Below are 20,400 nucleotides of genomic sequence, written 5' to 3'. Positions count from 1 at the left end.
GGAGTCAAACTCAAATTTTGGACCCGGGTGATGTCATTTGAAAGTATAGGGACCATCGAGATCGATTTTCAGAAAGAGGGACCAAACTGATTTTAGCCCTAAAGTTCAAGGGACTAAACTGAATTTAATCCTTCTTTAAATCACGAAGTAGTGTTCATATGAACTTATTCTCGGGATGAAAACCTCTCCCTTTAAGGTATGGAGAAGTAGCAATTAGAAATAAACATGAATTTTTTCATATAAATAGATAGACAACCAGTATGGATCATCGATTATCTCGTCTTGGTAAAATTAATGATGTAAGGAAGAAAAAAAATTGTATGTATATAAATTTTCAAGAAACCTCAAGAAATGACACCCGCAGTGGTTATATTATCAATTTTTCTAATTTTTTTTCTCACTGTTTTGAAAAAGAAAAAAAACAAAACTTTCAACATGTGAAGTGTCCTGGCTACCTTTAATAAGTAAACACGAATATCAATTTGTAACAAGCATTACGAAGCAATTATGGATGATGCAAATTTGTTACTTGCAACTAGTATTAACCTGTTGAAGATTGATTTTTTCTTCAAGTATAATTTAAAACATGCCGCAAGTCTCACTTTGTATGAAAGTTATAAGAAAAAAGAACAAAAAAATATTACAAAATTGTTTATAAAACTTATGAGGTGTGGGCGTGTGGCTATGATTAGCAGAGCCGGCCCTGAGGCAGCCGTCTCAGGTCACCGGTTTCCGGGGGCCTCGGAGAAATTTAATTATGTATATATGTTATATATAGTGTATATATTTTCTGTGCTATCATAGACACAAACTGATGTGTTGCTCCAGCGGCAACAACTTGGTTTCTTTCTGAACCAACCAAAGTTCGAACCTCATATGCGTATTTTATTTTTACTTTTTTTTTTTTGACCTTCTCCGTATAAAAACAGACAATTAATAATTGTCTTTTCCTTTTTCATATCAATAATTCATTTCTTTCTCCATATAAAAATATTTTCCTTATGAAAACTGATTTTTTTTCTTATCCTTTTTCATATGAAAATAGACAATTAATTCATTTCCTTTTCTTTTTTCCTATAAATAACTAATTCATTTCCTTCTCCATATAAAGATTTTGACCAAAAATCCTAGCCTATATATTAATTATTTTAACTATTTTTTGTATTTCAGAAATTTATATACGAATCAACATTCATATATTTTTGTTTTGTTATTAATTCTACACAAAATTTTGTACTGCGTTTTGGCGACACACACACACACACACACATGAGGGGCCACATTTTATTTCTTCGCTTCAGGCTGTTAGAGTCTCAGGACCAGCCCTGATGATTAGTTTCCTTAAACTGATCACTAAGCCGTGCCATAAGGGTTATTCGATCTCCAAACGGGACGGGGCTAAGCCTTTAGGTTCTTTAATTCATAGAGAAAATAGAGGTAAAGTTGTCATGTTACGTGCTTATTAGGGAAGCTCAATAACAATGTGCTGTACCTGGTTGAGAGCTACTACTTCGTGTAAAGACAGAGGCAGCTCTGCTAAATATCTTCTCTAGTTGTTTTTTTTTGAGAATGAATCTTCTCTAGTTGTTTGAAATGATGGAGCTTAAGAATTGGAAGACAAAATTCAATCGGGTATAGAATTACTTGGAACCAATCATTCACATTAAATTGTTTACTACTCATATGAAATTGCAATAAGAATGCAGATAAATCCCACCACTTGGTTGTTGGTACTGTTTACTTAACATGACTCGGCGATTTAAAATTATTCTAGATTCCTAAGGTTTTGGTAAGCAAAATGCTTTTCTTTAAAAAATTGATTCATATAATACTTACTTCCTCCCTCGGATACTTCCGGTTATTCAAGTATTGAATTTTGATATTGGGTCCATTTCCATTCTCAATACCCCTTGTCACTTTGTGTAGTAAACACAGTGAAAAACTGTGCATGGGAACTATTTCTCTCATTCCGTACGAAAACATGACAGTAACAGATGAAGAGGGGATTATGTGAGAGAGAGAGATTAGGCACACGTTGTTGTTACCAAAAGGAAGTGATTGGTTTATTTTTGTAGTTCACCAAACAGGAAAGAAACGCAAACGCAGATCCCACTCACATCCCAGTCAAAAAAATTCGTTCGCACTTGCAATTTGCAAAGCAAAAGAAGAAAAAAGTAAAAGCAACAAAATTAAAATACCAAAAAAAAAAATAAAATCATACCATGAAAAAAGAGAGGTGGCCAACGTAATCCATTACAGCATTTTTGAAACCTCTCTCTCTCTCTCTCTCTCTCTCTACCTGAAACACTTTTTTTCTTTCCTCCTCATTCCAACACTTACCTCAATTCTTTGTCTTCAATGCTTGTTTTTCTTGTAACCCAATTCAAACCAAACTCTGAAATTTGATTGAAACAAGTTTTGAATTTTGTGTTCTAGTTTCTAAATTATTGATCTTTGTGGGTCTGGGAGCCAAAAGACATGGGCTTTCCGGCCGGAATTGTGATCGCCGGTGCAATTCTGATGTCGGCGGCGGCGGTGCTGTGTAGCTTTCCGTCGACGCTGGTGCTGGAGAGGGCTTTTCCGGCCGACCACCGAGTGCCGCTGAGTCAACTCAGAGCTCGTGACAGAGTCCGGCATGACCGAATGCTGCAGTCCACAAACGGCGTCGCTGATTTCCCCGTCGAGGGAACCTTCGATCCGTTCCGGGTCGGGTAGTTTTCTCACTTTTTCTGATATGGGTTTTGTTTGATTCATGTGTTTATGTGATTGAATTCTGATTTGGTTTTTGGGATTGGTTTCTTTGATTACAAGTTTCCTTCTGTGCTTGGTTACTCTGTTTCTTATGTCTTCTGTTTCTTTTCCTTATTGGTTTCTGTGCAAATTTTCAATTCATTCATTTCTGGCTCTGTGCTTTCCTCTTTGCTTGCTTTGGTTTTTGTCCAGTCTAATGCTTAAGTTTGTTAACAGTAATGGGTGTTTAGCATCTTAACTTTTGGAGGGCTCTTACTAACTCTGATTTTTCTTGCAATTTTTAGGCTTTATTATACTAAACTGCAATTGGGATCTCCTCCAAGAGACTATTATGTTCAAATTGATACTGGAAGTGATGTTCTGTGGGTCAGTTGCGGTTCCTGCAATGGTTGTCCCGAAACGAGTGGACTCCCGGTACCACTCACACTTCCTTATTCGTTTTATGTTTTCAATCTTTTTGAGATTGTGAAGACTTTTTTCGAAGTAATTTCTTGTGTTTCTTACAGATTCAGCTCAATTCCTTTGACCCTGGAAGTTCATCAACGTCACAGTTCATTTCTTGTACGGATCGAAGATGCAGTCTTGGGGCTCAGTCCTCAGATTCTGCTTGTTCCACTCAGAATAACCAGTGTTCATACACATTTCAGTATGGAGATGGCAGTGGGACATCAGGCTATTATGTTTCGGACTTGTTGCACCTTCAGACCATTCTCGAGGGTTCTATGACCCAAAATTCTTCAGCTTCCATTGTCTTTGGGTGAGTTATAACAAGTCTTCCCAAGTGAAATAATCAGCATCTCTCTTGTACATTTTTCTCAAGTCTTGGAAGTCATTCTCTTAGATGGTATAAACAGGTGTAGCACCTTGCAGACAGGAGACTTGACAAAGTCGGATAGAGCAGTTGATGGGATCTTTGGGTTTGGCCAACAGGGTATGTCTGTCATATCTCAATTGGCTTCACAAGGAGTTGCACCAAATGTCTTCTCCCACTGCTTGAGGGGAGATGCTAATGGTGGAGGTATATTAGTTATCGGCGAGATTGTGGAACCAAATATAGTCTACAGCCCACTTGTTCCATCACAGTACGTTGCATTCTTTTATAATTACAATGCACATCTTAATATGTTACTCCAGTGCCAAACATCTTTGGTGGTCTTACATTACTTAATTATGGTAAAACAGTCATTACATAAAATCTGAATCTGTATTCTGTCATAGCAGATTCTAGTTTTACTGAAACCAAACCATTAAAAGTCAGAAATTACCTTCAAAACTTGTTCGATGTGGACAAATAAAGCCATGAGAAAGACAATAAATAGTAGGTCACTTAACCTTTTGAACGCCTTTACAGGTTAACTTGTCGTTTGGCATGTACTTGCAGATAAACTTATGAACTTGAATCTCAATTCTGATCTGAATATAAAGTATACTTGTTTCAAATTTTTACTTCTTTTCTACTAGATCCCTGAAAGATCATAAAAAAATCAACTGCTGTCTTTGACTAATCATTTGGAATTCAATATTTCAGGCCTCATTATAACTTGAATCTTCAGAGCATTTCTGTCAACGGACAAGCACTGCCCATTGATCCAACAGTGTTTGCAACATCAAGCAACCGAGGAACAATAGTTGATTCTGGTACAACTTTGGCATACCTTGCAGCAGAAGCTTATGATCCTTTTATAAATGCTGTAAGTCTTAGTTGAGCAATTCCCTAGTCATAATTTGGCTATCCTGAACATCATTCTGTTGCTCGTGTTCCAAGTAATTTAAGTTCATCTTTTCTGGTTTGCAATGGAGTGTGAAATTTTTGCTACTATATGGTCAACACAAGTTTGAAAAGTTTAGAACTATATTTTTTTTCTTGTCATGCAGATTACTACTACTGTTTCACAATCAGTGCGCCCCGTTGTTTCCAATGGAAACCAGTGTTATTTAATCACCTCCAGGTTCACTTTTTGGATTCATCATCTCCATATTTTTTTTCCTTCACTGGCTTTCTCTTTTGTTATGAATGTACTCTGACCTGTATGTTATCTGTTCAGTATGAATGATATATTTCCTCAAGTGGCTTTAAACTTTGCTGGTGGTGCATCTATGATTCTGAGACCTCAGGACTACCTTATACAGCAGAGTTCTGTTGTAAGTTTTCTCGTTACTTCTCTTGTCACGAACAGTCCTTATATTGATTCTCCAATAGTCCAATGACACACATCCTTCTGCATCTTGTTCTCCATTTTCTCCATTAACTGTTAGTCTCCATTTGTTTGAAAGTGGAAATGATTTTTCCAAGCTATAAAAATTAGAGCGTTGATGCATAGCTTCTCCTTTTTGTATCACCTTGAGCAGAAGCATCAAAACTGTCCTTTTCCCGAAACTTTAAGCTGATTTGTATGAACTTTTGGTCACAGGGTGGTGCTGCAAGGTGGTGCATTGGCTTACAGAAAATTCAAGGTTCAGGAATCACAATTTTAGGAGGTACAACACCAAACTGGAAACTTATCATTGACTGAGTTATTATTGGAGGTTCTAGAGGTGTATATGCTCTATAATCTCACAAGTTCTTAGTTTTCTTTGAACAGTTTCATTTGCCTTGAAATTTTTACAAGTTCAATTGCAGTAGACACACACTTCTGCTTGAGCTTTTTCTTCATAAGTTCTTTGAAACTACAACAGCATCATATTTGATGCAACTTAAACTACGGCATTGTAATATTATAAGCGTATTTATTCCTTGCTTCTGTGGCTCCTCAACATGCATATGCTGATATGCTTTATTGCTCTTTCTCTCCCCTTGTTTAGATTTATATGATGAATATATCTAGTACACTCATTAATGTAATCTTCCTTTTGCCAGACCTTGTCCTCAAAGACAGAATCTTTGTTTATGATTTGGGTGGTCAACGAATCGGCTGGGCTAACTATGACTGTAAGTATAATAATCCTACATTCCTACCTAAAGTATTTTTATGCAACCATCTGTTTAAACTATATGTATCCACTCGCTCTCCAAGTTACTTTGAGTTTATGCAACACTAGACTTTGATAACTTTTTCTCATCTTGATGTTTCTAGGTTCATTGTCAGTTAATGTCTCTGCAACTAGTAGAACCGGAAAAAGTGAATATGTCAATGCAGGACAACTAAGCGACAGTACTTCTCTACATAGTAGTCGTTACCAGCTTATACCTGTTTTGCTGATCTTATACATGCTAGGAAACTTCCTGTTTTTGTAGCATTTCGTTCAAAACATCAGTGGGGCTACCATTCTTTTTTCTCCTTTTGTATATCTTGTTCTCTTGCTGGTTTATATTTGTAGCAACCAGCAAGACCATGTGCCATAGCTTTCATAACCCCTTTTGGTTGGTAAGTGTGTAATAGGTTTTGTGGCTTTTATTGTCAAAGGTTTTTCTTTGTTTCCCCTTCATCCATGTAGAGCTTACACATTGTTCCACAAGTTGTAAATTACATTAACATGTAATTTGTTCAAGGAATATATATTAGTCTATACAAAGCTTCTGTGTTGTGTAATAGTGTGATGCCCGTGCGATTCTACATGCATGTACATACCAATTCTATCCAATTTATTTTGGCCTTTGGAACTTGCATCGTGGATCTTATGATGATGCCCCTATATAACATACATAACATAACCAATCATATAACATATCCAACATAACCAATCATAGAAAATGGGTTGCAAAAGAGAGGTTTTGGCCCTTGGAACTTGCATCATGGATCATATGATGATGCCCATTTATAACATAACCAATCATAAGGAATGGGTTGTAAAAAGAGAGGTCATCCATTAGTAGGGATGGCAAAAATCTCCATCGGGTAGGTTACGCATAGGGTATTCGACCCTAACGGGGAGAAATTCAGGGGAAATCAGGTAACGGGGATGGGGATGTCCAGTATTCGAATTCTGAAATCGGGTACGGGGCGGGGATGGTATTTTGATCTCCATCCCCATACCCACCTAATAAGAATTATCTGAAATATATATTATTTATTATATATATTTTTGATATTATTTATAAATAAATATTTATGTAAACTTCATCTTTTTGTCAATATTTAAATTATGTTAATAAATATGTTAAAAAAAAGGAAGATTCTTTTAATAAAAGATCTTTATCAACATGTTAATTTTCCTTGATTGAAATAAGAAATTTATTTTATTTTTATGTTTGATTTTAACTTCATATTTTACAATCCATAATTATTTGTATAAATTTTTATATAATAAATTAGTAATATTGTTAATGGGGATTGGGGCGGGTACGGGGACCTAATCCCCAATGTGGACGGGGATGGGGGGAATCCCCAGTATCTTTACGGGGTTTGGGGAGGGTAAGGGGATGGAGAATGAAGTCGGGTATGAGGATGATAATTTAATCCCCTTACCCTACCCTCCCATTGCCATCCCTATCCATTAGGATACCTGTAAAATCACTCCCCATATGACTTGTGTAAAAATACACTACATAATCGTCATTTTCACCATCACATAATAGAATTTATTATTATTTTTTCGATAGATAATAGAATTTATTATTGATCAGCAATAAAACATAACTTCTTTCACATTTTCTTTGATCTCCGGAAGGGCTCGGAGAACCTGTGCACCCCCACCAGTTGTAGAACCTCCATCGGATGAGTCACCCTCAATGTAATGCCGTGCTCGAAAAGCTACCAGATGAGCATAGTAAGCAGGTGGCACTGCACGCGAAAGACAAAACGTTAGGAAACAGCAAAATCCAAGGAAAATAGATGATGCAAGCAAAAAAGAAAAAGAGAGAGTACCTATAGAAACCGATCGGGTGCACCTTGCGTACCTGAAATGTTATTTGGATCCAACTTTCAAAGTCATTGAAAAGAAAATTTGTTTCCAAATGAATGAATGAATGAATAAATCTGTGTACTTACGTATAACATAAATTGTTTGTTAAAACTTGCAAACCATCGGCAGTGAATCTGTTTTCGTCAAACAAAACATGGTAGTGTGCTGGACGGCTCGTTCCCTATACAAGCAGGAGATCCACAGCAGAATTCAAATTAAACCGCTAAACAAAATGTGCATCCTTAGCAGTACATGAAGACCACTGACAAAACCACGATTTTGTAAGCAAACGACACAACAGTACCTGGATTCCAGCATGACTGTTGAGATAAAAGTCAAATTCTGTAGGGTGGCAAATCTCGGTGTCAACAACAGTACCTAAACACAATTAGGCTGAAACAGTTAAACACTCAAAACCAGAAAAAATAAGTTAAATTTATTGGTGAAAATGGAGATAAAAACTTGAAACCTGGTTGAATATTGCCACTCCTGTCCATCTGACCACGATTGCTATGATCAGCAGGGAAAAGGCGAGTATGATGCCTTTTCTGTACCACCACAAACGTTACTGTTGGCATATATCCTTCCTCCAAAGAGGCACAAGCCTGTTTTATAAAAAGAAGAAGGAAGAAGATATAAATTCAAACATTCTCTTTCATATAGTAAATCACGAGCATTGTTGTTGCCTATTTTCTGTTACATACCCTTCTTATAGCATCCACCTCATGTAACAAAACTTGACTGAACTGGCCTTCACTGACCCCATCTCTGTCAGGTAACAACAGATCATATATCAGTTATGTCATGCAATTTTGCTCGACTGAACAGAAAAAAACTAAAAAATTACCTGTAGAATATAATTCTCGACGGCTTTAATCTTTTTTGTCTGTAGAAGGCAACGAGAAGTTCCCTAGAGAAGAGAAACAAAGATTTTTTTAAGAAAGATGGTTGTAAAGGAGAAAGAGGAATCACAGATACATATTAAAACTCCTAACCTTATCATTCCTCCATGAACCAAACCCTTCTCAGATATGTGTGATTTATAGAGATCTTTGATTATTTCATCACGGTGATGCTGCGCCGAAACAATTGCTCTATAGTTTGTGACCTCTGGCCAATCCGTTGAGGCGACGACCTGTTAGACAGAACTAAAGGGTTAAAACAACACCACCAACAGCTTTCAAGTAAATAACAATAGAAGATCAAACTCACTGCTGCTATTGATGGGCTACTGTCATCTCCGGCTGCTGGATGAGTAACATCTGCTCCAAATATAATTGTGGGCAAGCGATCGGTCACAACAGGCATCTTCTTATAAATTGCATCATTTAAAACAGTGTTTCGTCCACCAACCTACAAGATATTTTATTGTTCTATGACAAAGTTTTAATGTTGCAACCAACAGGAAATGCCCAAGAGAATGTACAGACACTACAGAACAAACCTTCACATTGATCTTAAGGGCAAGATTTTCCAAATATTGTGTATTCCACCTTTTTATTTTCTGGGGCTCTAAGCACTGAGACACAATTCCTAATTCTGTTTCACAGGTTCGTTTGATCTTCCCTGCAATTAAATCAGCATAATCAAATTTTAAGCTACACTTTGCTGCATGACAACACGTACTGTATAGGGTCCTGGTTTGATATTCACCATAAGATGAATCACTTTGATCAGGCAAAATGACAATCAATAACTGAAGTTGTCGTCCTTTCTGAGCAGACAACTTGTGAATATCCCTGAGTACCCTCTCAATTTGTCCAGGATGAGAAAACTGTACTGGAAGCAAGGGTTGGGGAGAAAACTCCTAGAAAGAGTCATCAAGAAACCAGTCAATTCAAACAGTTCTAGGAAAAAATGACAATTAGTAATCCGAATAGAATCAGAGCCATACCATCCCCTTACTGTTGCACACATCCACCAAAGCCCCAAGAAACTCAAAAGTAATATCTTGGGATACTCTGGAGAAATTGACAAATGCCCAGACTTGCAATCTACCTCCATTGACCATTTTCTACAATTAAATAAAAAAATCAGTAATATAATTTTGATTTAAACCACACTTTCTCTCATAAATCAAAATTAGTAAATGAGATCAACCTTGTTTGTCATGTTCCACTGCCCCATCTGGGGATAAACACTCTTTTCACGACCACTGTCATGGTATTTAAGCTGTAGCCAACAATGTAATCACTCAATGAAAAAAAGTATATAACAACATAAGAAACAAAAAATTTGAAGATCCTTAATTACCAATGGAGATGGTAAAACTCGAGCTTTAACCAATGCCATTTCCTCTCTCACTTGTAATCCAAATTCCCTCCTTATAAGAGATTCTTTATCGTCTCTATTGTTGGTTTTCTCCCTAATCATCTGTCCATATATAGATGTGACAGTATGAGCACATAGAAGATAGAAATATTTCATTGTCAAAATAAAAACCAGCCAGTGATGGTATACCTGTGTTATATTATTTTCCCTGTCCCGAGGACGTTGACAAGTTGCTTTTAGTAAGTTAGTGACTTGTTTTTTATTCAGTTTCTTTGTGTATCTCTGTCCAGCAACAATTGAGCAAAGCTGCAGAAGTTTATGATGAAAAAGACAAATCATCTATCTAAAGACAACTACCATTCTTAGTTAGAAGAGAAGCACACAAGATAATGAACAGTTTATGAAGTCGAGAACAAGAGAACCTCCATAGGCAAGTAAACGGGTTTTGAATCATTGCCAGCTTGAATGGCTGGCCAAGCTACATATTTGAGATCAATCTTGTACTTCTTACGATAATATTGCACAACTGATGTGTTCTCATCTTCACAAGTAAACCTAAGAGACAAAATTAAATAACATTATCAAACAAAACAAATACGTATATGTAAAACACAAGCTTGCTACATATAACCAGGTAAAAAGATTATAAAATACTCACCTTAACTGTCCCAATGGTTCTGCAGATAGTCCATTGATTGTGTAAGTTCTCTTAACTTCTTCGTTTTTGGTCCAGTCCCTTAAACGAACTTCTACCTTGACCCGCTTCAAGGTTTTCTTCACCTGTGCATGATTATGAACATATGTCATACTGTTTCACTGAAATAAAAACACAAGTAAATACTCATTCATAAGCAAAGAATGTCTGAACAAATACAAGTAAATAGACAAAATTAAACCCAAAATGTTAAACCTTAAGTGGATATTAAGAATATCATATAATGGTGCTAATTGATAAACTTGTTGTAAGAAAATAAAAATAAATAAATAAACCTTAGGGGAAGAACCTTTAAGACAGAGTAAAGATAGCTTCATGCAAATGATATGTTGATAACTCGCTAATATGTACCTTTATACAATCACGATCAGGCAAATGCTTGGAACGATCAGTGTGGTAAAAATGTTTAGCAAGAAACTCAGTCACCAAAATGGGTTCAAAAAAAGATCTCGCTGACACATCTGCAATATTAACTTGGATCAGAGTTGGAGCAAAGGAATTTTGTCTTCTGAGTTGGTATAATGCTCAAAACATGGTCAATAGTCAATACAATACCAATATTAAGGGAAAGTCCTAGCTGGGTTGGGCGTAGACTCTGGTAAAAACCTCTCCAGTACTCCAAACCTTCACCTAGACTGCCTTTTGGCCCAAGCTCAGTAGAGAAAAATGACCTCCCAACGACAGTGTACCTGTGATAGAAAATACAAAATGAAACAACATAAAACTATGACAGAAAATTAAAGGAATCAAAAAAAGTTTTTTAAGGAGTAGATCAGATTGTTACTTTTCCGATGGTGTAGCTCTAAGAACAATATCAAGAACTTGTATTGCCTCTTGAGGTGTTTCAACACGCTGGCTGCACAAGAACTGTTGTAGTTGATAAAGGTCTGGCTTATTAGCCAAAGTGAGAGCCACCTTAAACTCTCGATCCTTTCTGTAATTGAAAAGATATTAAATTCAAACAAGCTTTAGAACACAGCAAAAACTAGAAAAAGAAAACAAAAACTCGAGCAATGAGCAATAACCTTTTTGAAGAAGATGAAGACCCTGCAGCTGCAGCACGACCATCATTTGGAAGTAATTTGACAACAAACTCCTGGGAGGAAAATGGCAATGGCCCTGCTGTGTAGAGGCTCTTCATGCCATCATAAGCAGGAATTCTCTTGCCTAAATGCGTCTCGGAATACAAACGGACCAGTTGGTTCATCACCTCCCTGTGGATCTTTTTGGATGCAACTTCTGGGGTTATGGTAACCTAATTCAGATACATCAAAACGTCAAAAACTCCACGTACATTGGTAATCAACGATTATTCAAGTGTGATTAACTTCATTTTCTTCAGATATAGGGAGAAAAAAATGTCACCTTTTCTCATCATTTTAACTAAGAAATAGAATACAGCGTAAACAAAATTTACCGCAGGTGCAGTAAAAGCGTCAATTTACATGAATTTTAATTAAAAAAAGTCTTACATTGTAATGGTGAAGGTCTTTGTCTGCAACCTGCACCAGGAAGTGATTGGCTCTGACTTGAATTTTCTTGCCGACCGTCCCGAAATTCGGCCTCTGCGGAAAGCTCACCGCCTTCGACGACGCCGGCGGCACGACAGCCACGTCCGTCGTCGTCTCCAGTGTCAACTTCTGCTCCATCTCGCTACTCAGCGAAGCCACCGGAGGTGCCGAACTTGACGAGGCCGCTGGTGGAGAATAAGAAGGAGTCTGAGTCCCGGCGCCTGAACTTCCTCCGCCGCCTCCGCCCTGCCATGGATTAGAGCGAGCGCCGGAATAATGCCGGCCTCGGCCGCCGCGTCCGGACATTGTCGTGATCGAGAGAGAGAGAGGAGTGATAGGAGTGAGAGATCGAGAGTGAGAGAGAGAATCTGAGAAAACTGAGAGTTATATAGTGAGAGAGAGAGAGAGCAGGAGCGTTATTTGAGAAAACGAGAAGACGTAGGTAGGAAGTTATGGCGGATTGCCTAGTCCCACAATGACGAATTTACCCTTGTCTCCCACCCACACATCGTGGTCAAACTACCGGTTACATACCGAACCACAGTCAAAGACAAAGGAGATTGGTGACCTCTGCCTGCCTACGTACGTAGCCATGACCTGTGGTTAATCTATACGAAGTGAGGGCTTTTATGGTAATTTCCTCCTGAAGCTTTTTAGAGTATCAAAATTTTAAACCTTTTTCCCACTCTTGTTTTGTATAACCCAGGATCCTTCCCCGCGAATCAGATACCACGTGTCAGCCCCACGCAAGCGCGTAGGACCCACGCGTTGAGTTTCCTTCCTCATAGAGGCTGTCGATCACTTCCTCAGCAAGGTGAAGACTAAAAGAGACTCAATTAATTACTGTTCAGACAAAGCGGTTTCTTGCATGTTGTTTTTAAGTATCGAATTTACTTTTTCTCTTTAAGAATCCGCTACCTTACTAACTCAATACTAAAGAGAAAATCACATAAGGTTAAGCTACATGGGAGAGGGATTGGTAGGATGAGCAAATGCTTGTCAAGGTAGTGCTATCAAGAAATTATCAGATACCCAAAGTAAGAGAATGAAAAGAACAGATCGAAGGGAATGAAATGTCATATTGACAGTCCTTTGTACCAATTTTGTTGTAGTTTGATCTCCCCTTTTCATTCCCTTGTAGAAGGGAACAAATAGTCAGGGGCGGAACCAGGATTAAGAGTTTGGGGGCGGGGTTCCAAATGTAAAAGCATTTTTTTTGTCATCCTAAATATAAAATTGAAGTATAAAAAGAACAAATAATTAACAGTAGTTAATGTCCTTTTACAACTATATTGAAGTTTTTGCGAGATCAAGATTCAATGTTTGATATATATCTTACAAAGTTAAATATCAATCAAATACAAAAAGTAAGATTAAAGGAATTCATTCATTGAGGTATGGTATTAATAGAGAAAGGATAGATTATATAGTGGTGGTGTGGGGTTCAAATATAGTATAGCTCTAATAATTAAGGTATTCAAATCGGGCAAGAGTCAGCTAATTAAGGAAATGATCAAATTGGCAGGGGTCTGGACCCCCCCCCCCCCCCCCCCCAGACCCTTACACAGTTCCGCCACTGCAAATAGTCAAGTATTATTTCATTCTTTAAGCACAATAATTAACATATGGAACAAAATGAAGCAGTGAAAGTATCAAAATATTAGCCATGCATCTATAATTTCTTCTGGCAACTGTTTGAGCCCAAAAGTATTTTTAGCAATATCCTTTAGAGGATTAAGCACAGTGGGCCGATACTTGCGGTCTAAAAATAAGTCTACTATGATTTTGGGTTACAGCTTCACTCATTCCGTAGTCCGTGAGGAAAACGAGCCCTTATAGGATTCGAGTAGCAGAGACCAATTAGGAATCTTCAATCAATAATCCTTCTATGGCAAGGAACTACCGAAACCCTATGTATAAATATCAGGTTTCAAGGGTAAACAAGACACAACCTCTCAATCAACTAATCTCTCATATTATCCAAAGTCTCTTCGGAGCAACTAACCTTCAACCTAGTTGAAACCAGCGAAGCCAGGGTCACGCCCTAACAACCCAGCGAAGCTAAAGTCATGCTTTATCAAACCCGTTCTTTCTCCTACTTCCTGGTGATTGCTCTGCTCAACCTACAACGTTGAGTATCGACTCGGTGACGCAAGAGATCACAACCAAAGTCCTTATCTGTAAGGCATAGAAAAGAACCATGTGACGAGGTTGGTGCTCTCCTCGTCCACAGTGTTTGGTAAGAAGTCAAGTATAGGGACGCCTTGACAACTACAGGCTCGCGCATCAAAAGAGACTGTTTGCTAGCTAAACTAGGCCGAAGCCAAACATTTTGGCACGCCCAGTGGGACTTGCTTTAGAGTCTTTTCACGTTTGCCATCATTGGGAAGTCAAGGAGTAATCCTTACCAAAAGGTTTACGTGAACTGCCCAAAACACAAGACCTCCAGTTACATGTCGCACCTTCGTGCTGACTGTCGTGGTCTTTCTGAAAAGCAAGTTATTGAAAGATTTTCCCTTAACCTGCCATCACCTACGATGTCGGATCCTGAACAAGGAGGAAATCACTAGTCCACTACAGAGGGCGAAAACACGGTTGTCCAGCCTACTGAGGCAGTTGACACTTCTGTTGTCATCGATGCTTCCGCTGCATGCGATGCTGCTGCTGTCGACGAGCTCGCTCCAGTCCCCATCCCAGAGGATGCAAGCCTGGAGGACAAACTGGGTATATTGAAGATCATTAGCGACAGACATAGAAAGAGGCTGAGCAAAGAGCTTGCGAAGATCGATCAAGAGGTTCGGCGAACCAGAGATCAGGTGGAGCGACGCTCCCAGGAGGCCAAGACGCAGTATGACCAGCTCCTTGCTGTCTTCACAGAGATCGCGTCGGGCCTTGCGGTTTCTTACAAAGAAACCTCATCGGGGTTCGCGGCATTGCGCCAAGACGGGACCAATCTATCCACTCAAGTTAGCATGCACAAAGGCGAACTTGATGAGGTCAGGGAGGTACTGAAAAAGGCGATTGGTGAGCCCAGCGCGATTCTCAGTGCCAGAAGCAAGTCGGCCGGGTCATGAAAGTACATACCTCCGTACGCCAGAGAAAAAGGTAGCAGCAGTGCTATTATATCTCCAGTATGACCTACTACCTCCTCTTCCAAGGGCAAAGACAGGGCCCAGGTGAGCGACATATCTAAGACTCCACTTGCAAACGGGAAGGGGAGTAAGCTCTTGAAGATTGGCGAATGCACTTCTGCTGACCCTGTTGTATTCTGTCAATATGACAGCGATGGAGTGGAGAGCGTGTACCAGGAGCTCGCGGAAGGCTATTATGGGATTGACCAAGCTGGAAACCCTATCAAAATCGTTGCACTAGCAAAACACTAGTCTGGAACAACTCCTACTCTGCAACACTCATCGACTCCTCATATTGTTTGCATAGGGGAAACAGCAGCTACTAACCAGGTTGCGTCTATCCCGTAGTTTGTCCGGCAGACTACTACAATAGCAACATGTCCTCCTCCTGGTCCAGAGTATGTGAGAAGAACAGAGGTGGAGGAGATGATTTGGATTGCTACTCGGAGGCCTGACCTTAATCAGGTCTACCAGGGGCCTTTTCCCCCCACATATCATGCTTGCCCCCTATCCCAAGGGGTACAAGAATATTATATTCTCTACCTTTTCAGGAGAAGATACAGAGAGTGCAACAACTGACCTGACCAAGTTTAGGGTTCAGTATGGCCAGTACCAAAACGATGACAGCCTTAAGTGCAAGATCTTTGCACTTCTATATCAGGGGCTGCTTTTACTTGGTTCTCCAAGTTGAAACAGGGATCAGTGCCTGACTGGCCAGCGATGGAGAAACTTTTCAGAGAAACCTTTGGAGCTATAGAGCCCGAGGTCGACCTAGCCTCGCTCACTCAGATGGCTCAACAGCCCACTCTGCAGTGGCTTACCTCCAGCGCTTCCAAATCCAGAAAACAAAGCTGAACTTGGTGCTGCCTGAAAAGGAATTGGTTAATTGGCGATCAAAGGTCTGGAACTGCGTCAACGTAAGAAGTAGCATGGAAGCTTGTTCAACTTCATGGGAGAGCTGATCACAAAGGTGGGCAGTTTTGAGCACCTTCTCAGAGAAACTGATGCGAGGAAGAATGCCTCTAAAGGAACATATGTCCCAGGGAAACACAGGACAATGGCTGCCATGAGCTACCAACCAGCCACCTATGATCCTTATTATCAGGGCGAAGAGGCAATCCCGGAAGATGAGGAGGCTGAAGAAGGTGACGTCTCTACGTTCAAACTGACAGGAAAGAAAGGCTCTTAACTTAAACAGTTAAAAATCAGCAAGGAGCCGGTCAAGCTTAACTGCTTAAGTCTGTGGCATTCACCAAGCTAGCTCTTACCTCCAGCGCTTCCAAATCCAGAAAGCAAAGCTGAACTTGGTGCTGTCTGAAAAGGAATTGGTTAATTGGCGATCAAAGGTCTGGAACTGCGTCAACGTAAGAAGTAGCATGGAAGCTTGTTCAACTTCATGGGAGAGCTGATCACAAAGGTGGGTAGTTTTGAGCACCTTCTCAGAGAAACTGACGCAAGGAAGATTTCCTCTAAAGGAACATATGTCCCAGGGAAACACAGGACAATGGCTACCATGAGCTACCAACCAGCCACCTATGATCCTTATTATCAGGGCGAAGAGGCAATCCCGGAAGATGAGGAGGCTGAAGAAGGTGACGTCTCTACGTTCGAACTGACAGGAAAGAAAGGCTCTTTGCTTAAACAGTTAAAACTCAGCAAGGAGCCTGTCAAGCTTAACTGCTTAAGTCTGTGGCATTCACCAAGCTAGAATTCACGACATATACATATGATGCGAATAAAGCGCATGAGATCTTGGACAAGATGATAGCCGCGAAAATGGTCAAAACCGACTTTGGCCCGTTCTCTAAACCAGATTAGCTGAAAGGGAAGAAACACTGCAAGTTTCACAATTTGTGGAACCATAATAAAGCTGAGTGTGTTAAGTTGAAGGATCATATTCATGTCTGGCTGAATAATGGTAGTCTCCAGAGGGAATCGCTAACGACCGCAGCAGCTTTGATTGATCTAAACCCCTTCCCTGATACTGGGGTCAATATGGTGGACGTGGCCTGGAATAAAAAGGGCCAGAGAAGGCAAACTCTTGATTTCACAACCAAAGGTCAAGGGGAAGAGGACAGGGAGCAGCCTGTGAAGAAGAAACCCAAGCCTATCAAAGAGGCTTCGCCTGTTGTCCTTTGCTCACGATGCAAGGAAGAATGTGGCATCCAGGTGTCGCATGAAGAAGTCGAGCAGACCTTTTGCTTTGGCTCTTTCCCGCCAATAAAGCTGGGCTCGCCCTCTAGAAACTTCTAGCCTTTCAGCGCTAAAGAGAAAAGTAGATCAGGAGAGTCTTCCTCCCTGAAGGACTCTAACTTGTTCATGGTACGCTGCTAAGAGCAAAAACGCAATTTAACCCTGCAAAATGTAGTCGTTAGTATAGAATAAGTAGAGATCGTTCTGGCCGGGGATTGAGGGTACACCTGTAATTGCAAAAATAAATAAATAATTAATAAAAGTAAAAAGTATTATTTACAAAAATAAAACAAAAAAAATAAATATATACAAGTAAACACAAATAAGGGGGTTTAAGCATTATAAAATTAAAAATTAAAATAAATAAAATAAAGAAAATGTAAAAACATATATACAATGGTGGAACGCAAGGAACAAAGATCAAAACCACATCCATATGCATGAAATCCAATTTCAATTCCTATAGTTGATTTTCTATGTCATGAGAGAGAAGTTGACCATGTGAAACGTTAGAAAGCAAACGATTTCCCATATTTTACTTTCCTTGAATAATTAATCTAAGTGAAAGCACCTAAATTAATCCTATTGAACATGCAATCATAGTCTAGAAAGCTAGCTACTCAAGAACACATTCAATGCATGAAGAACAAAGAAAAGATGTCAACCAAAGTGCACAACCTAGTATGAAAAAGATCATCTAATTGCAATCCTCCTTAACTGATTTCGACTTTTGTCCAAAGCCTTTACTACTTATGATTTAGGGTCACAAAACTATTAGGTGAATTGTTTACCTAAATCTAGCTCCAATTAAATGTATATATCCTAAGTTGGCCACCAAAGAACACATACATATAAAAGTTTTCTATAATCTAAAATCAATCAAACAATCTCACATAAGCAGCATATAAATCAACATATAGAAATCACAACTTTATTTCAAAACATATAAACGGGCTTTAAACTTTGCCCTTAACGTCATGTTAACTAGAATTCATAACTCTTCGAATCAAACAAAAGAAAAGAAAAGAAAGTATAAAATACACTGTGAAAGATGAATGACAAAGCCTTGAGACGAAGAACTTGAAGATCCTTGAAAACAAGCAATCTTCTAGGGACGACACAAGGGTGGATGGCGGCTAGGATCTTGATGTATTGCATGACTTCTTCTTCTCCTTGGTTGAGACGCAGAGCTTCTGAAGACTAGAGAATGAAGAGAATTTTTGGTGTGTAAAATTGTGGGAGAAGTGGTGTGGTTGATGCTCCTATTTATAGGAGGATGGCAGCTTAGTCTCCAAGTCTTCATGAATCTTCTATTAATTTCCTAGGAATTATCTGCTCATGCCACGCAGCTTCAACCAATCAAATAATGTCATGTCAACTCTGCTATGTCATCCAATCAATCAGAAGTCTTCAAATTATCACCTTAATTCTAGGGAGATTATTTTTTAATTAATTACATGATTATTTTCTGATTTATCTCCTTAATTTCGGCCAAGAATGAATGTGGACATCAAGGAATGTATCTGGACCTGTTTTCAACCTTTCTGCTTGTTGTAATCCCTTGAATTTCTCCAAGATAAGTTCAAAACGTCACCTTCTTGAATCTTCTTTTATTTTCATGACAAATCATGTATTTATCCCCCAAAATTACTCCTTTTACTTCCAAGACCCCTATAATATCTAGGGTTCTTCATTTTGCCGAAAATTCCCAAGTATTCTAGAAGAATCTTCAGTTTTGAGTCATCTTGAAGCCACATGCTCTCCTAGTGCCCTCAGGTTTCCTAGCCTCATCAGGATTGCTACTTTGACTAGGATTCCTAGTCGGACCAGGAATACTCCATTTCTTTATTTCAGCTCATTTCTGCATCCCTTTGCCTTTGTCATCTTCAACGTCTCACATCCTTCTTATGTGTCTTTAAGCTCATTTCCTTGTCATTTTCTCCGATGTACCTAGAAAATATAAACTTTTATTAAACTTACTAAAAATAGAAACTTTCTAAAAATAGAAACTTTCCTAAACAAGAAGGATTAATTTCAGGAAATAACTAAGTAAATATGAGGAAATAATATTTAAAACGTCGCATTAAAATGCTCCTATCAGTTCAAGAAGTTACAGGCTGCAGAAGAAGAAAGGAAGAAAGAGACCCAGGATAAGGGCAAGCAAAATGGCGTCCTGACTAAGCCATACATTCCACCGACCTCAACCTCCATCGTCAATAAGGGGTAGTGGTATACAAGGGAGAAGGGTAAGGCTGTAGAAATCATCCCTTCAAAGAAGAGGAAGCTCCAACGCCGTTTTGGAGAGGCGAAGCGAACCTTGGAAGGCCTATATCAAGGTCTCATTAAGCCTTTGCAGCTGGTCAAATCCCTAGAGTAGTATCAAAGGCAGATGGAAGCTTTAGCGGCTAAACCCCTCGTAGCGCCCAGAAATTTTCAGAAACACCCTAAATCTGCATCCGGGATACCTAAACCCAATGTTTTTTGCAGAATCTTTGAGTAAAAGAAGAGTACTCCTCCATCACCTGCAAAGAAAGAGGCCTTGCCATCATGGAGGTCTAGCTTCCGGCGTAGGCTGTTTAGTGAGGAACCAGATTCCAAACCCTCAGTCTTTGAGAGACTGAGGGGCAAGGGAAACACTACTGAGAGTCTACAGAGGAGACCCAAGAAGATCGAGAGTATTATGGTTCATGCTTCAAAAGATGCTCCAGCAGTGGAGCAGAGGCAGGACTCGCTGAGAAAGGTCCCTACTCTCAAAGCTCTCGAACAAGGCCAGACCATGGCTCCTATGAAGGAGGAGTTGTTGGTTGCTTATGTCGCCAAGAAGTTCAGCGAAGAGCTTGACTTGAACATCCCAGCGGATGAACCTAAGCTGGACCTTGGCGATGACATAGAAGAAGAACATGTGGTAGATACCACCTGCAATATGGTGTACGTCTTGCCAACAAAGTACTCTTTGCCAGTCGCAGCTCAGGAATGCCACACAGTG

At 39.3% G+C, this 20,400-nt stretch overlaps 2 protein-coding genes across 3 annotated transcripts; one reads left to right on the top strand and one right to left on the bottom strand.

The window, feature by feature from the left end:
* Positions 1-2,252: 2,252 nt before the first annotated feature.
* Positions 2,253-6,281, top strand: LOC133733176 (aspartic proteinase 36-like). Its single transcript, XM_062160802.1, has 10 exons — positions 2,253-2,711; positions 3,036-3,165; positions 3,258-3,508; positions 3,606-3,833; positions 4,280-4,442; positions 4,627-4,700; positions 4,797-4,893; positions 5,163-5,229; positions 5,609-5,680; positions 5,826-6,281. Exons 1-10 carry the CDS (start codon positions 2,479-2,481, stop codon positions 5,984-5,986), a joined length of 1,476 nt encoding a protein of 491 aa, XP_062016786.1. The 5' UTR covers positions 2,253-2,478; the 3' UTR covers positions 5,987-6,281.
* A 975-nt stretch (positions 6,282-7,256) lies between these two features.
* On the bottom strand, positions 7,257-12,451 carry LOC133729354 (protein argonaute 5-like). 2 transcript variants are annotated; one of them, XM_062156869.1, is made up of 22 exons: positions 12,052-12,451; positions 11,605-11,834; positions 11,364-11,513; positions 11,135-11,268; positions 10,931-11,040; positions 10,523-10,644; positions 10,287-10,419; positions 10,054-10,170; positions 9,847-9,966; positions 9,694-9,765; positions 9,488-9,607; positions 9,247-9,400; positions 9,038-9,159; positions 8,806-8,946; positions 8,589-8,728; positions 8,441-8,503; positions 8,298-8,361; positions 8,063-8,198; positions 7,898-7,971; positions 7,680-7,774; positions 7,557-7,588; positions 7,257-7,472 (listed from the first exon to the last, which is right to left on the bottom strand). In XM_062156869.1, exons 1-22 carry the CDS (start codon positions 12,394-12,396, stop codon positions 7,312-7,314), a joined length of 2,835 nt encoding a protein of 944 aa, XP_062012853.1. In that variant the 5' UTR covers positions 12,397-12,451; the 3' UTR covers positions 7,257-7,311. The 2 variants fall into 2 exon arrangements, with proteins under 2 accessions (XP_062012853.1, XP_062012852.1); XM_062156868.1 differs by having other exon boundaries at positions 9,847-10,170.
* Between the last annotated feature and the right edge of the window lie 7,949 nt (positions 12,452-20,400).

The sequence above is a fragment of the Rosa rugosa genome, chromosome 2 (assembly GCF_958449725.1).
Source record: "Rosa rugosa chromosome 2, drRosRugo1.1, whole genome shotgun sequence".
NCBI classification, from domain to species: Eukaryota; Viridiplantae; Streptophyta; class Magnoliopsida; order Rosales; family Rosaceae; genus Rosa; species Rosa rugosa.
The sequence above is the reverse complement of the archived record's forward strand: the minus strand, read 5'-3'. Positions and strand labels throughout refer to the sequence as shown.